The sequence below is a fragment of the Littorina saxatilis genome, linkage group LG5 (genome assembly GCF_037325665.1).
Source record: "Littorina saxatilis isolate snail1 linkage group LG5, US_GU_Lsax_2.0, whole genome shotgun sequence".
NCBI lineage: Eukaryota > Metazoa > Mollusca > Gastropoda > Littorinimorpha > Littorinidae > Littorina > Littorina saxatilis.
This window is the reverse complement of record NC_090249.1, coordinates 27205898-27221539: the sequence shown is the minus strand read 5'-3', so window position 1 is coordinate 27221539 and position 15642 is coordinate 27205898. Positions and strand designations below refer to the sequence as shown.

Sequence of the window (15642 nt, the reverse complement as noted above, 5' to 3'; positions counted from 1 at the left end):
CATTTGTTTTGTAATGTGTTGTCTTTCTCTTTGTATAGTAAGTCCAGTCTCTTTGTGTCACTGTATAGTTATTTTCTACCCTGACCCCCAAAAAAAATAATAATAAAAAAATTAAAAAAAAAAAAAAAATCCCTACCTACCTACCCTACTTTTTGTAGCCATGTTACCAGAAACATGCAACTTTTTTTTTTTGGCCTAACAAGAAACACGGCAGCAAACTGCAATGAATACAATACATGATGCGGCTCTCCACTGACCTCTCTGACAAAGTCGACGACCCTGCTCTTGAACTCGTTGCGTGTGATGAGGTACTGGATGATGATGAAGCGTACCTGTGCCTCCGTGTCCTCAAGGTTTCGCAGCACCTGTAAAACACATGGAGATAGCGTTGATGACAAACGTACAAATAAATATCAACAGCAGATAGATCCTGAATTCTAAAAACAAAATCTGAAACAGATGGAACGGAGTCTCTTGGAAAATGTTGAGACAAGTTCATTCTCTGCATCATGAGTGTTTGTCTGTTTGTCCACATAAAAGACCTCTGGGTCAAGTACAGTGAATGTTAGGTTTTGTATTGCCATAAACTAAACGTTGCAATAACCTACCATTCTTGGTTTTTTTTTAATTCTGAAACAGATAAGACTGTTAACATTCCAAGATCAAGAATAAAAAAAAACGGAAAGATTCGTTTATTGAATGTATAATTTAACGTTCCATAAACTAGCCTTGCTTGTTCTTTTTATTCCTCAAGTCTACAGCAACAATTAGTTGAGTGTTGAGGGGGAAAGTTGCTATCACGAATAACAGCATCCACAAACAACATTTCACACAACCTGACAGCAGTTCTGTCATGAATGAAGAATACAAAATAAACATGAAGAGTGTTGGGTGAAAACGAATCAATTAAAAGCATACAGGTAGCAAGCTGATGAACTGGCTATTGCATCCTTCAAAACAAGTACACTGATATATAGTGGACCAGAAAATACTGAATTCCATCTCATTTTTGATTTTCTCATAATTATCTGCAATGATTTCTTTTTTAATTAACACTTCAACAATGTTGTAAGCACATGTATTCCAATGTATGCAGGAGTTAAATTTCACACCGACATGACTTGTGTGAAGAGCACATACAGATTTGCCATCTGAATGGTGAATGGCGCACACCTACTGTGAGACTGAGAAAATGAAACAAAAGTATAGATCCAAACTCACCAAGCAGAGGAAGAATCGGTCAATGGTGAGGATGTTGTACTTCCACATCATGTCACTCAGGGCCTCAAAATACTGCAACACCAAAATATCTTCAATACTATCACATCATCAACAGATTAAACAAGAAGAGCAAACGCTTGATCGAGTCACTTTCGCAGTTCTGAATATTATATGAGGCATCAGATGGACAGGAAGAAATTGCTATTCACAACACAATACAGATGTAAATAATTTGATGTAAAGAATAATCCTATAAAGTTTGAATCAAATCCGATGAATAGTTTCAGAGATATGATATTTCAATTTTTTTCCTTCAAGACATACCTGTGACCTTGAAAAAGGTCAAAGGTCACCAAAGCAGACGTCAAAGTGTAGAGGTCACTGGGAGTCACGTTCACATAAAATTTGAGCCCGGTCACTTTTATAGTTTCCGAGAAAAGCCCAACGTTAAGTTGTGTGTTGCCGAACAGAAAAGGCTAGTTATCTCCCTTGTTTTTCTGATAACGTTCGTAAAAGGCTACAGATGTAAATACTTTGATGTAAAGAATAATCCTACAAAGTTTCAATCACATCCGATGAACTTTGTCAAAGATATAAAATGTCTAATTTTTCCTTTGACGCTGACCTGTGACCTTGAAAAAGGTCAAAGGTCAACGAAACCATCGTTAAAGTGTAGAGGTCATTGGAGGTCACGACTAAACAAAATATGAGCCGGATCGCTTTGATAGTTTCCGAGAAAAGTCCAACGTTAAGGTGGTGTCTACGGACGGCCGGCCGGCCGGCCGGCCGGACAGACTAACACTGACCGATTACATAGAGTCACTTTTTCTCAAGTGACTCAAAAACAAAACCACTTGAGCAATGTCTAAATAGCCATATGCTGGTAATCATCAGAATCACAGGTATCACGACAGCTTACTTTTTTCATGAAAGCACAGTTATCCGGTGTACTGTTTCACATTTCTTAACACCAAGTTAAACTCTATCATTCATTTAAGAAAAATGTATTCCATAACTCGAATATTGATTTGTCCAATAATTCCTAACAACGCCTTTCACATTTGACAATTCTACATACTAAATCAGTTAGTCAAAAGTAAAATTACAACAAGGATTATTGACACTACTGTTATGTTTAGGGAAACAGTACATCACTCATAAACAAGTATAGGTAGCCCTACATATAGCTGGTCAAATAATGCAGACTGACCCTTCCAAAGAGGTTGGAGGTGCTGTTGTCTTTAGGGAAACAACAGATCATTAATAAACAAGATAGCCCTACATGTGTTTTTGTATGAAAAGTATGATGCCACACCTGTTCCATTGATGAATCAATGTATGGGTGTTTTTCAAAAAAGAACGAAAAATGAGACAAGTGAATGGTTAAAAGTGAATTTATTCCAAACTCTTAACAAATGTGTTGACATTATTCAGCACACCCAGTGCCATGTTAACATAAGATATGTACTCTTAATAAAGAATGGTTTTGCCAAAAAAATAAATAAACAAAAAATATTTTGTTGCAGTGGTCAGTCGTGTTACTCTTTCTTTTATTTTTTTTTAGGTTGAAAGAAATGTTGACAGATGACTAGTTTGCCTCCAGTATGACAAAAACAATACACTTTTCACTTTCTGAAGAAAAATATATACCTTAAAGTGAAAGAAAGCGATAAAAATTAAAGAAATTGTCACTCAAATGAATAAAAATCATTTTTGAAAAATGTCAAACATCGCCAGCAGCTTGAAACTTGTACATTTCTTGCAATTGTATTTTTCTCGAATCAAGTATTATGAGAGCATTGAGCAAAAGATAAACAGACTGAAAAGAATTATATCTTCCTGGAAATTCTGCATTCAGAAGCCTCAGTAACACCAATGACATGTGAGTAACACGACTGAGTAACATGACTGACGTCTCATAACACAACTGACCATCCTTAGCTAACTTTGATTTATGAACTGATTTTAACTTTAAACGTAAAGTTAATTAAATGGAACAAACAAATTTGCTTATAGTAAGACATTTTTACTTTATTTCCACCTTTTAAGCCTAACTCCACAATTTGACCAAAAAAATGCAAACTTGTCACAAAATAAACTGTAATGATAGCGCCGTGAATTTGCACAGGCCTAGCAAAATCGCAATTTTATATGATTCAAGGAAAGAACAAAATCTTATTTATTTTCAGCATTACTACAGAAATGTACTGCAAACATTTTGCACTGTAACATTATTGATTCTAACAGCAAAATTACTGACAGATGGTAACAGCACTGAGACCAAATTGCCTTGGCTGGTTTCGACAGAAGTTACACGTACAAAAACGATCAGCAGTGTTTACTTACTGTTTGACAGAAATACAATTCTTTTCCTCAAACGGTGAAGACAAAGCATAAACAGGATTATCTTTAAAACAACCAAAGCTACACAGTTTTTTAAACAGTAACATTACAGGCATGGTAACACCACTGACACCAAATTGCCTTTAGATGTTTCAACAAACAATAAAACGTTCTGAAACAGACCAGCAGTGGAATCCCCAACGTTCTGGCACGAACAGTACAGTGACCTAGCTGGACTCTAGCATGCACATTCAACTACTCAGGAACTTGATTAGGAGTGCAGTCAGCAGTTGGTGAATATGGTAGACCCGGTGTGAAGTGGTTTGGGATCCAGTGCGTCATGTTCATGTCAACACGTGCAGACGTCCATATATATATACCCATGAATGTTTTTTGCTTTATTATCTTCATCCCTTCTGCTTCCTATATTCGTTTTACCGTGTTCTCCTCCAGGGACATTCCAGGAAGGTATTCGTCAGAATACATTGCAAAGCTCTTGATGATGTGTCCTCTGCGTTATTTGCTGGTCTCGAAGCATTTCCTCAGGTTTTCTTCTTTCAAGTAGTATTCAGAATAGTTAGTTAGTTAGTTGTTGCTTTTTGGGTCCAGCGGACCATATCGGCCAAATCAGGACCCCACAAGTTTAACATTACAAATATTTGAAATAAACCAATGTTACTAAACAAAATTAGGAACGTCACACCAGAGTTTTAAACTGTAAAAAAGGGTCTTCCGACGAAGGTCGGTGAAAAAAACAAATTGCTCAGGAAGAGGTGGAACCGCCATCTCCGGAGCATCCTTTGCTGCCTTGTCAGCAGCTTTGTTGCCTTGTATGCCCATATGACTGGGCGCCCACATAAAATGTATAATAGTATTCAGAATGACACGCGAGTTCATGGACAATGCGGGCTCTTAAAGTTCTGCTGGTCGCTGATCATGGCCAAAAGCGTAGACACTGCCACATGCTGGTAGACAATCACCATCTGCTCTCACAACAACAGGATACGTTTGTGCATTGGGTATTTCCGCAGCAGAAAGAGCCATGACATAAGATTACCTGAAAAACAGTAATATTTGATAATCATAACAGAGTTGTCTTTTTATAAGAAATGATCCCGTAAAAAGTTTTGCATTCTCTCTCTGGCACACCCCTACACACCAACCCCAACCCCCTCCTCTTTCACTCTCTCTCTGCCTCCCCACAGGGACACACGTATAATCAACAATTATACACGCAAAAGAAGTATGTGGCAGGCAGAAGAATGAAAATAAAACCAGGAAAGAATCTAAGATCAGTCGTGTTACCTCTTCGTCAGTAGTGTTACCAGGCACAAGGTAACACGACTGAAAGTAACACGACTGATAGAATTCATTTGAGAAAATAATGATCACTCCCCAGGCCATGCGTTCTGAACAAACACGTGTCCCAGTAGTTTTGATCCTTACATGAAACAATAAAAAAGTAACAGAAGAATGTAAATTCCTTCAGATCGCTAGAGACACACAGTAACACAACTGATTCGTTAAAAAAACACATCTTACCTTTCTACACTTGTCGGGTCCACCATACACAAGCGATCAAACTCGCTTAGCTGTTCCCGCTGCAGGAAGCTGCTGAAGGATGGGGGATAACTACAGGCCCAAAATGGTTTTAAAAAACTGGAGTACTCATTGTTTAGGTCTGTTTAACTGTTCTGGTAACACCACTGACAAAAAAGTGAGAGACACTCATTTTTGAGAGTTTAAGTCCACATTCAGAGTCTGGGTCAACCTTACAATCAAAATCTGTTGCAATAATCCAAAGGTGCTCCCGAAAGCGATTTTTTGGATATTTTTTTAATGGTCTACAAATTTTTTTCTTCTTTGTAGAGGTGGTGGAAGTTTTGAGTGCCTTCAAAAAGACAGGCATTTTTAGATACCCCTACATGTTTAAACCATGCAAAACTAACTTTCAAGTGTCAAGAATGTACTTTAATGAATGTTCATGTTGTTGTCTATTCATTTTTGTACAAAAAAATATGTATTTTACTAAGATAGATAGGACATGTTTCTTTCTGAATTAATTTAAAAATCAAAGACACGTTTTTCGTACATTTTTGAAAAACACCCGTATATGGAACAACATGAATATACAATATAAACATAAATGCCTCTTTTTCAAAGATTTTATTAAATGTCATATTTATCATGTAAAGGATGTCATGAATGAAATCGGTAACGTGATTTCATTTGAAGAATTATGTCAAAAGGTTGGTTATAAACCAGCCAGACAATTTGAGTATAATCCAAAATTTTAATAATAAATTTTCATTTAATTAATATACTTACCCAACTCACATATAGCAATTAACTCTAGTTCAGTGCTGGTAACGCTGTACACGTTCCCCTTGGTAACAAGGGAGACCACCCTAAAAAAGAGTGATCCATCCCATAATATCAGACCGATGTCCGGTCCAACATCCGTATGCGTGCGCATACGCCGCCATTTGTATCATTCGAACGAAGCCCAACTCACTACTTTTTTAGAACCCAATACCACCACAGCGGGGAGGCGGGAGGGTTTAAACGATGTGAGTTGGGTAAGTATATTAATTAAATGAAAATTTATTATTAAAATTTTGGATTAAATTACATATTATTACCCAACTCACATATAGCAGATTGCTACTATAGGTGGCGGGTATATAGCGAAATTATGATATTAGAACCTGTCCTGCGACTACCACAACAGGTAACGCGGAACTGCCGTCCTGTATCAAGACGCCTCTGAGGTAGAAGTTAATAAAAACCTCCTCAGACCGCCAGTAAGCCGACTCCAGTACTTCAGCCAAAAAGGCCCGACCGGAGGACTGCCAAAGAGGAGGCCCATGCCCTTGCCTCAAACGTTCTAGCTATAGAGAAAGGCAAAACTGCCCTAACATCTCCAGACTGTGATTGTCAACAGGTAAACCTCTGTGTGATCAACATGGAGACTCACTTGGTTAAAGTCCCTTTCGCAATATCCTTACACCTGCTGTGTTAAGCGATATCATAAAAGCTTCTGACTTTCTGACCAATTGCCGAGTCCGTGACAGGTACCTTCTGAGCGTCCTCACCGGACAAATAACCACATCAAGCTCCCCAGGAGCAAGAATCCAGTGTAGCAGTCCATCTAGGTAAGGTTGACTACAAAACGTCATACCTCTACCAGAGTAGATAGACCTTCTTCCCTCCATAACTCAGTGTTTAACGTCGTTTTCAACCGTTCAAGGTTAAACCACGACGGAGATGAAAGATAAGGCAAATGCCCTTTGATTCAATGATCTAACAAGATCCGTGAAAGACAGAAAAATCCTCGAAACTCGAAATGTTAAACTGGCTAAACGTGACTCTAAAGGAACCAAACTCATGCTTCAAGAAAAGAAAGTGCAATTGGAAGCTGGTTGCCCCCATTACCGCTTAAATGCCGAGGTTCAATCACGACCGAGATGAAAGATAAGGAAAGTGACCTTTGATTCACTAATCTAACAAGATCCGTGCGAGTCAGAAAAATCTTCGAACCTCGAAAAGTTTAATTGGCTAAACGTGACTCTAAAGGAGCCAAACTCTCACTTCATGAATTGAGAATGCAATTCGAAGCTGGTTTTCCCTATTTTCCGCTCAAATGCCAGAAAATTTCAAAGAAAACCCACAAGTCATAGATCAGTCTTTCTTAAAAGAGCTGTCTTTATACAAAATAGCCAGAAAGCACGCTTACTCCCACTTCTCACAGAAGCTACTAGAGTAAGCTTGGCCGTTTTCCGTGATAAATCGCCAGGCTAGCCTTGAAAAAAGGGTAAAGCCAAGCTGCACCAAGCCGTAACAACGTGACCGAAATCTCATAAAGTCTTAAATAAGACATGGAAGACAAAACGGAAACCCAAAAAGAAAGGTGGATAGCCACCTGCAATAAACAGAAAGAAGAGGAGTTCTTTCCGTAAGAAAAAAGCACTTTGAACCACGCCAGTCAAAGTGGCAAGTGAACAAAACACAAAAACCCTATAGAGACTCTGAACCAAATCCAGAGTCGAGGCGGAAGCCCCTGAGAATCTCAAGGATACCCCTACAGTAGACATCCGTGTAATTCGAATGTGAGAAAGCAAAGATGCCTTCTTGCCAGCCTTAAGAGGTCTGGGAACCAAGATTGCAAAGACCCGTCTGTGAGACCAAAAGGTCGCCGAACAGATCTATGAAAGAGCCCTGTGAAAGCGAGGGTATCGAGCCAAAGCTAAAATAGACAACAGCCAGCCTGAAGCTTTTCGTTTGGAAACAAAAAAACCGCCAAGGCCTGCCTAACGCTTTCCCTTTTACCATGAGCTTCTCTTAGAAGGAAAAACCCCGCGTGCATAGCAGCGGATTCAAAGAGATAACTTTCAAACGAGAAAGAGATTAAAGTCACGCCAAAAGAACAAAACTTAAAGGCAGAGGCTTACTCCTAGGTAAAAGACGGCAAAGCAACATCCTTTGTATCTGCGTCCTGTAGGACCACAAAGATAGCCATTCAGAACGTAACCGCCCAGGCGAGAGAAAATAAAAACAAGTACAAAAGAGCCCATCAAAAAGAAAAGATGAGACAATCTACCCGAGCCAGGAGATCTTGATCTAACAGACAGTTTCTCCTTGCTATCAAAAACCCGATGGATGTTTGCCAAACCCGAGGGCGGTTCCGTAGAACGCAAAAAGAGAACCTAAGTTCTTAGGCTTGGAGTTAACCGAAGCCTACAGAAAGCGCTCCGTGAGTGACACGCTACTTGAGCGTGCAACACAAGCCAAAGCACCCTCGCCGCAGGTATAAAGTCAAGCGTTGTCCACCAAGTAAGAGCCAAGTGGTGACAAAGAAGACTCGCTTGTGAAAACTTCCACAAGCACAAAGGATCCCGACGGAGGATCTAAGGGCTTGACACTCAAAGATTCTCCTCGGAAAGCTCAAAACAACTACGAACTGCCGCGAACAGCGACACAAGTGAAGTAAGAGCCTCCCTCCTGTTCAAAAGCATTATAATGATCATCGAAATGATGAGACCCAGTCACCCATCCCGATAAGGCGAAACTTGCCAACATCGGAAAATTTCCGAAAAAAACAAAAAAATTTCAAACGCCAGAACTCCATGACCAGATCTCCATCCACCTGTCCCATGCCAGCTGGAAGACTGGAAGGGGAAGTGGATACAGCCTGAATAACAGCAAAGGAACCGCAGTAACGGAACCGGAAGCCAAAAGCTGAAAAGTGCCGACTACCAACGCAGTGTTAACAGTAGAAGGCTGTCCCATCCTGTAACCGGAAGATGCAGCCGCAAAAGCGGAAGCGAAACCGGCCGTGGATTAGTAAACATGAGAACCAACCGGTTGTATAGAAACACACCGGAAGATTCCATAGAACCTCGACCCATTACAGCTGCGAGCGCCACTGCCCTTGCTAACTTGAAATGGAACCTGAATACAGTGCTAATCGTTAATGCGGAAGCACCTACATCTGAACAGCCGTCAAGCACAACCGTGCAATCCGGAAGCTGCCTTCCTGTTTGACTCAAATTATCCAACAAGGAACCAGCCTTACTGCTCGCTTCCTGCCCCCCGGGAGGAAGCGGAAGTCAAAACTACAAGACATATGCCATCTTCAGGGCAATGAACGACGATTCCCGGCCGCGGAAGTGAACTTACTGTTCCTCCGAACTCCGGAAGTCGTCGAACAAAGGCAGGGGTGGACGAGGCAAAAATATTCCTCAGCCACTCCTTCCTGTCAAGTCCTAAATGCCGTTTATCACTGCGCACATCACTGCGCTGGACACCTTGAACGGCAAGTTAAGTTGGGTGACATCCACCACCGTGGACACCTCTCCAAACAACACCTTCCTACTCGGTATCAAAGTTAGGAAGGTGACCCCCAGAGAGACTCGCATGGCCAATCCAAGAATCACCCAGCCCAACAACTTCCTGCCCCCAGGGCGGAAGCTTACGTTGCCCAGCCACGAAAATGCGTGCTACATTCCTCGCGCGAACATACACCACTTTCACCGGAGAACCCGGCTACACGCGGCCATATGCCAACTCCAGGGCAATGGACAACGATCCCCGAAAGCTGAAGAGAACATCCTGTTCTTCCGAACTTCCAGAAGTCGGAACCGGAAAGAGGTGGAGTCAGTTACGCCCTGCTCTCAACCACCCCTTCCGGTCAAAACTTAAATGCCGTTTTCCGCCGACCACGTCACTGCGCTGGACAACTTGAACGGCAAGTTAAGCTGGGTGTCGTCCATCCCATGGACGCACCCTCGTTAACCTTCCTGCTCGCCATCGTAGTCAGGTAGGTGACCCTAGAATGACACCCATGGTCAGCCCCAGAGTCACCAATAACTTAAATGCCATTTCCGTTAGCCCACGTCACTGCGCTGGACAACTAAAACGGCAAGAAAGCTGGGTGTCGTTAGCCTTCCTGCTCGCCATCGAGTCAGGTAGGCCACCGCGGCCTATTCAGTCACACCGCCCTGCTGGAAACCAGACGCAGGAGGTTGACCTACAGACGGACACCCGCGGTCCGTCTCTCAAGGCTGGGAATCCTCTACCACTGAGGCATCCCCGTCATCCGCCCTAACCTCCGACTCGAGATCAAGCTCAGAGCCAGGAGGCAGAACATCAGACAGTTTATCGTTGGCAGAACCGACCACTTCCTGCCCCCAGGGCGGAAGAGGACTAAAACGGTCCCCGATATTCTCATTAAGAGACGTACGGAGGCGTTCGTCCTTTCGCTGCTCATAAGAACTCTCACGGCATCCAACGCACGAGAGAGCCCCCTGAGCTTGTACTGGTGTCACATTCGGGAGAGACACCAAGTCGGTACCCCCATCCTGCGAAGCATGGACATCCGCCCGAGTCACAGTCGCCGAAGGCTTAGCGGAAGTCGAAGCCGGAACTGCAGGCGACCGCCGGATCTTGGCTAAGAAAAAAACATCAGAAACACCCGACGGAAGCGCACACAATTCCTCCCGAGTGGAAGATAATCCAGACGCTAATGACGAAAACTTGAGAGCTCAGCGTCAACAATAAAGAAGCAACGTCGGCTGGCGCTAACCCAGGGCAGCCAGGCGAAACAGAAGCAGAAGAAGCTACACCAGAACGACTACTCTTGTCAGAAAGTAAACAAGTCTGACCGGAAGATTGTTCGTACGTCTGCTAACACGGGAGACTTAACAGAAGTTGACTCAGATGACACAGACGCGGACTTCCCTGCGCCCTTATCTCTCCTTGAGCTTCTTTTCGGAGGCGTAACGTCAGCTACCTGCCACGAACTAGGCTTCCGTTTAGCGCTATCAACAAGCGAAGCCTCCGCCATAGCAAACAACTCACGAAAAATTTCACAGAAAACAATTTCAGAAAAATTTCACAAGTACACACGAGCGACGAAAACGTCGCTAAAGTTACAACGAAAACGGAAAGATCTCACCACACAGCATAGGTACAGGTGTAAAGTAAAGGCGGCGACCAAGGGGAGAAGCCAAAGCAAAAGACTCTGGCGAAAAGCTGAAGACAGCAGGAGCGTACATCAGGAGCGTCCTACCCAGTTGAACCGCTGAGAGAGAATGATACAAATGGCGGCGTATGCGCACGCATACGGATGTTGGACCGGACATCGGTCTGATATTATGGGATGGATCACTCTTTTTTAGGGTGGTCTCCCTTGTTACCAAGGGGAACGTGTACAGCGTTACCAGCACTGAACTAGAGTTAATTGCTATATGTGAGTTGGGTAATAATATGTAATTTAATGCGTTATGTACAGCACTTAAGGGCAGACCGGGTAGGCAAAATGAGTTATTTTTGGTCTCATACACCTTTTTGGGGTTGTTGCATTTTTCACACCTTTGAACATCCTGGAATGCATTCAATAATCTGCTTTTGTCATTTTAGACATGTATTCATGTAAATAAAACCATTTTCAAACCGATGTTTTGTTGTTTTTGTCTGTGTTTTATCAAAAAAATCGAAAAAATGGTCAACTTTGGATACTCCGTGCTGGTAAATGTGCGCACATGACATGACCCTTCGCTGTTCAAACTGTGTGGAAATTTCCGTTCTTCAAGATGACGTCATCACCGTTGGGGAATTTCCGTTGACATAGGCACAAAGAGAGAGAATCCGTTCCAACCGAAACCCCGGAATTAATATATGCAAATATATGTAGGTCAAAGGCATTTGGCGCAAGCGCAGTAGACAACTTATCAGTCCCCCGGTGTCAACAAATCCATGACGTTTTCACCGATTCAGTAGCATTTTTCAAAGTTTTGAGCTGCGGAGAACAACCCTAACATTGGAAATGTTCGGCATAGTGGCAAGAAATATCAGAGAAAGATGAACCAGCAGCAGCGATTAGTAGAAGGAAGTAACAACACTCCGAAATGAACCAACATGATCGTATTTAAGCAGACGACATTCTAAGATTCTTGACTCGACGAGGTGGGTTTTGCTTCTTTCTCTTTTCGATCTTGTTTGTTTGACAACGTGATTTATTGCACATCGTTATGTTGTTGTTGTTGTAAGAATGTGTTAGGGTTTGCAGGTAAATGATAAACAGTTTGTGTCTGAAGTATTTTGCGGGTTTCTTGATCCAATTTACTGACCATGCCGCCGCCGCATCCCCCCTCCCTCCCTCGATCATCTCTGTGATATCGTCTTCACAACCCCTATTTTATTGTTCTTCGCTGGCCAGTCCTTGAGAGCTTACTATGGTGTAACATGTCATCAGTATTCTTTGTCTGGGGTCAAACTGAGAAGCAGCATCTGAGCGATGTACGACTGACACAGTTTCTGTTTCTGGTCATTGACCGTAGAAGTACCCTACTAGAGAGCGTTCTCTAATTCTAAAGGATTGGTTTACACCAGCATGGCTGACCAACCTATCATTGACAGCAATATTGTTGTCAAATCTTTTCCATTAACTAAGGAATAAAAAAAATAGATCCAATTTACTTCACCAAAGAAAAAAAAAGAGTTAAACTAAAGGACTGGGGATGCAACTCATGAATCAAAAGCATAAAGATCACCTGCAAACAGTGCTAGGTTTAGGAAATCTGAAAATGTATACACACACACAGAACACACACACAAAACAGACAACAGACAAGAAACAAGCAAATACATAGCAAGTGTGATGAAATAAATTAATTTTAAAAGAAAAATATGAAAAGAAAGAAAGAAAGAAAGAAAATAATTCAGCTAGTTTCAGTATTAGTTCCTGTGTGTATGTGATTGTGTGGTTACTCAAATCCCATAGTAAACTTGACATGTACATTTTGTGATAGGGGCCAATTAATGAATGTCTTTTGTGTGTGTGTGTGTGTGTGTGTGTTCGTCAACCGATATGTGGGTACGAGCCGCTGAGGTGGTTGTAAGAAAACCCGCCTGGTTCAGTGGTTGGGGGCTGATTGGGATTTCTGATTTACCAGCCTAGCAAAAAAGTTGAGGTACACCCCATGTAACATGGTCATTTGCAAAATAAAGTACAAGCACTTGTTGACGTTTATATTGAGTCTTAAAATTTGCAGCTTATTACAAACAAAAACCATGGACAGTTGTATCAAATATTAAATCAGTGTTTGTGTATTTATTAGGTTGGAGCAAGGGGAGAGCCAGTCCTCCTGTGGTGGCAGCGAGGAGAAAGATTGACCTGATGGAAAAGTTTGCTAAACCGGAACTACCCTCTTCCACAGCAGAAACATCAGCTTTGCCATCTTCTGACCAACCATAAGAAGATACAGATACTTTGCCATCTTCTGACCCATCACAAGCAGATATGGATACTGGTACTGTGCAACGTCACTCCGCTGACATGTGTTGGGCTTTTGTCAACATTGATCAGCTCAATCTATTGCTGAAAGGTTTATATCCTGTACTGAATGCTTGTCTGATAGCAGTCTGATTATGAAAGAAGGTGATGCATCAGCCCAAGGATTTGCACAGGCCCTGCATCTGGAGTGCATATGAGTGTCCATTCAAGTCTGCAGTTGTTTACTCTTCTCCCGGTGTTTGCAACGCTTCGGGTGGTAAAGTTGCATTTTAAATAATCCGCGTATGACCATGTTGGTACATGGAAAGGGACATTCAGCTTTACAGAAATTTGCTGCAGTGTTAGGATTGAGCACAGAAATACTGTAATTAAAATGTTGCAACTTTTGAATGGCTTGATAGCTTTGTTCCATTTGTGTATATATAATTATGTAATGTTGTTGATGATTTGTGAAGCATCATTTCTATGCAATGGAATAAGAAATCAGTGCATCCGTTGGGTTTTTATGAGTCTGACAGTTTGGTTCTGATCAATATTTTCATATCAGCACAAACACAGATAATTGACTTTTTTAATGTTTTCATATGATTTTTTTTTTAAATCAAAAAAATCTGATAATTTGATTATCAAATCATTTCCCCTTCATAGTTAAAGTGTTATTCTGGTTAAAAAAAAACCACCCCATTAATTCAAGCTCTACTGTGGTACTAGTTTACCGGGGTACTAGTGAGACTCTTTTACATGCTGTTTTCTCTACATGTAATTTGAGACAAAATGTGGTAATTAAAATGTTGTAACTTTTGAATGGCAAGATGGATTTGTTCCAATTTTGTATATGTTGTTTATGATTTGTGAAGCACCATTTCTGTGCATGGAATAAGAATACAGTGGATTCCTTGTGTTTTTATGAGTCCGACAGTTTCGTTTTGATTCATATCTGCACTAACATAGATGAGTTTTCAAATGATTTTTTAAAAAAAGTCTGGATAATTTGATCGTCAAATCATTTCCCCATCATAGTAAAGTGGTTATTCTTATAAAAACATATCAATTCAGGCTGCACTGTGCTACTAGTTTGAGGTACTGGTTGGAATCTTTCAAATGCTGTTTTCTCTGAATGTAATTTTCAGACAAACATCTGTAATTAAAATGTTGCAACTTTTGAATGGCTTGATGGATTTGTTTCATTTTTGTTTATGTTGTTTATGATTTGTAAAGCGTCAGTTTTGTGTATGGAATAAGAGTTAAGTGCATTGGTTGGGTTTTTATGAGTCTGACAGTTTGGTTCTGATTCATGTTTTCATATCGGTACAAACAAAGATGGCTGTTTTCATATGATGTATATAAAAAAAATCCTGGTAATTTGATTGTCAAATCCTTTTCCCTACATAGTAAAGTGGTCATTCTGATAAAAACATATGAATTCAGGGTGCACTGTGCTACTGGTTTTTTTATGTACTGGTTCAAATCTTTAAAATGCTGTTTTCTCTGAATGTAATTTTCAGACAAAACGCTACAATTAAAATGTTGCAACTTTTGAAAGGCTTGATGGATTTGTTCAGTTTTTGTATATGTTGTTTATGAGTTGTACAGCATCAGTTCTGTGTATGGAATAAGAGTTCAGTGCATTGGTTGGGTTTTTATGAGTCTGACAGTTAGGATTTCATGTATTTTTCTTATCAGAACTGAACCGGTAACTGAAAATGCTAAATTAAAATAATATATTGCTTAGAAATGCTTTTCGATACACAGAATTATTAAACACACACATATTGCTGCAAAGAAGAAAAATTGGATCAAAACATGCACTGGTTCACAAACTGCAACATTTTAAAATAAGCACATTTTATAACGTTTTTCTCACATTTTGGTGAATAAAACCCCCAAAAATTGCTTTTCACTCAAAATTTCAAATGGTTTCCCTTAATTAGGTTATTCTGCTTGCAAAAATCAAACAAGCAGCAAGCTGTTTCCAAAATAAAAAAAAAAAGTGCTTGCCTACCCTGTCCCCCCTTAAAACAAAACTGATTAACGCATTGCCATACCGATATGTTCTGTTGCAGGGTTTGACTCGTATTGGTAATATTACACCAAGAGAAATAAGAACTGTTTTGGTTAATTTCGAGGTACAAACTCCGAGCGCCTGTTCTTTTTGGCAAAGAAAGCATAATGTTGTTCTGGAATCAAGACACTGGCTGTTAGCTGTTAATTGTACAAAAGAAGAACGACTGCGTCTGCTTCATTGGAAAATTTTACACAGAATTTACCCAACGAATATTTTA

At 40.8% G+C, this 15642-nt stretch overlaps 1 protein-coding gene and 1 long non-coding RNA gene across 3 annotated transcripts in view; both read right to left on the bottom strand.

Moving 5' to 3' along the window:
- Nucleotides 1–15642, bottom strand: part of LOC138966731 (mediator of RNA polymerase II transcription subunit 23-like) — a 57085-nt gene that overhangs the window by 10565 nt on the left and 30878 nt on the right. For both annotated transcript variants that reach the window (XM_070339055.1, XM_070339056.1), the window contains 2 exons: nucleotides 1222–1293; nucleotides 258–365 (listed from right to left, as the gene is read on the bottom strand). In XM_070339055.1, coding sequence (XP_070195156.1) covers nucleotides 258–365; nucleotides 1222–1293 — 180 coding nt within the window. The remainder of the gene's footprint in view (nucleotides 1–257; nucleotides 366–1221; nucleotides 1294–15642) is intronic.
- Nucleotides 2766–5404, bottom strand: LOC138966736 (uncharacterized). Its single transcript, XR_011455749.1, has 2 exons — nucleotides 5107–5404; nucleotides 2766–4621 (listed from the first exon to the last, which is right to left on the bottom strand). It is a non-coding gene; the product is annotated as an uncharacterized lncRNA (long non-coding RNA).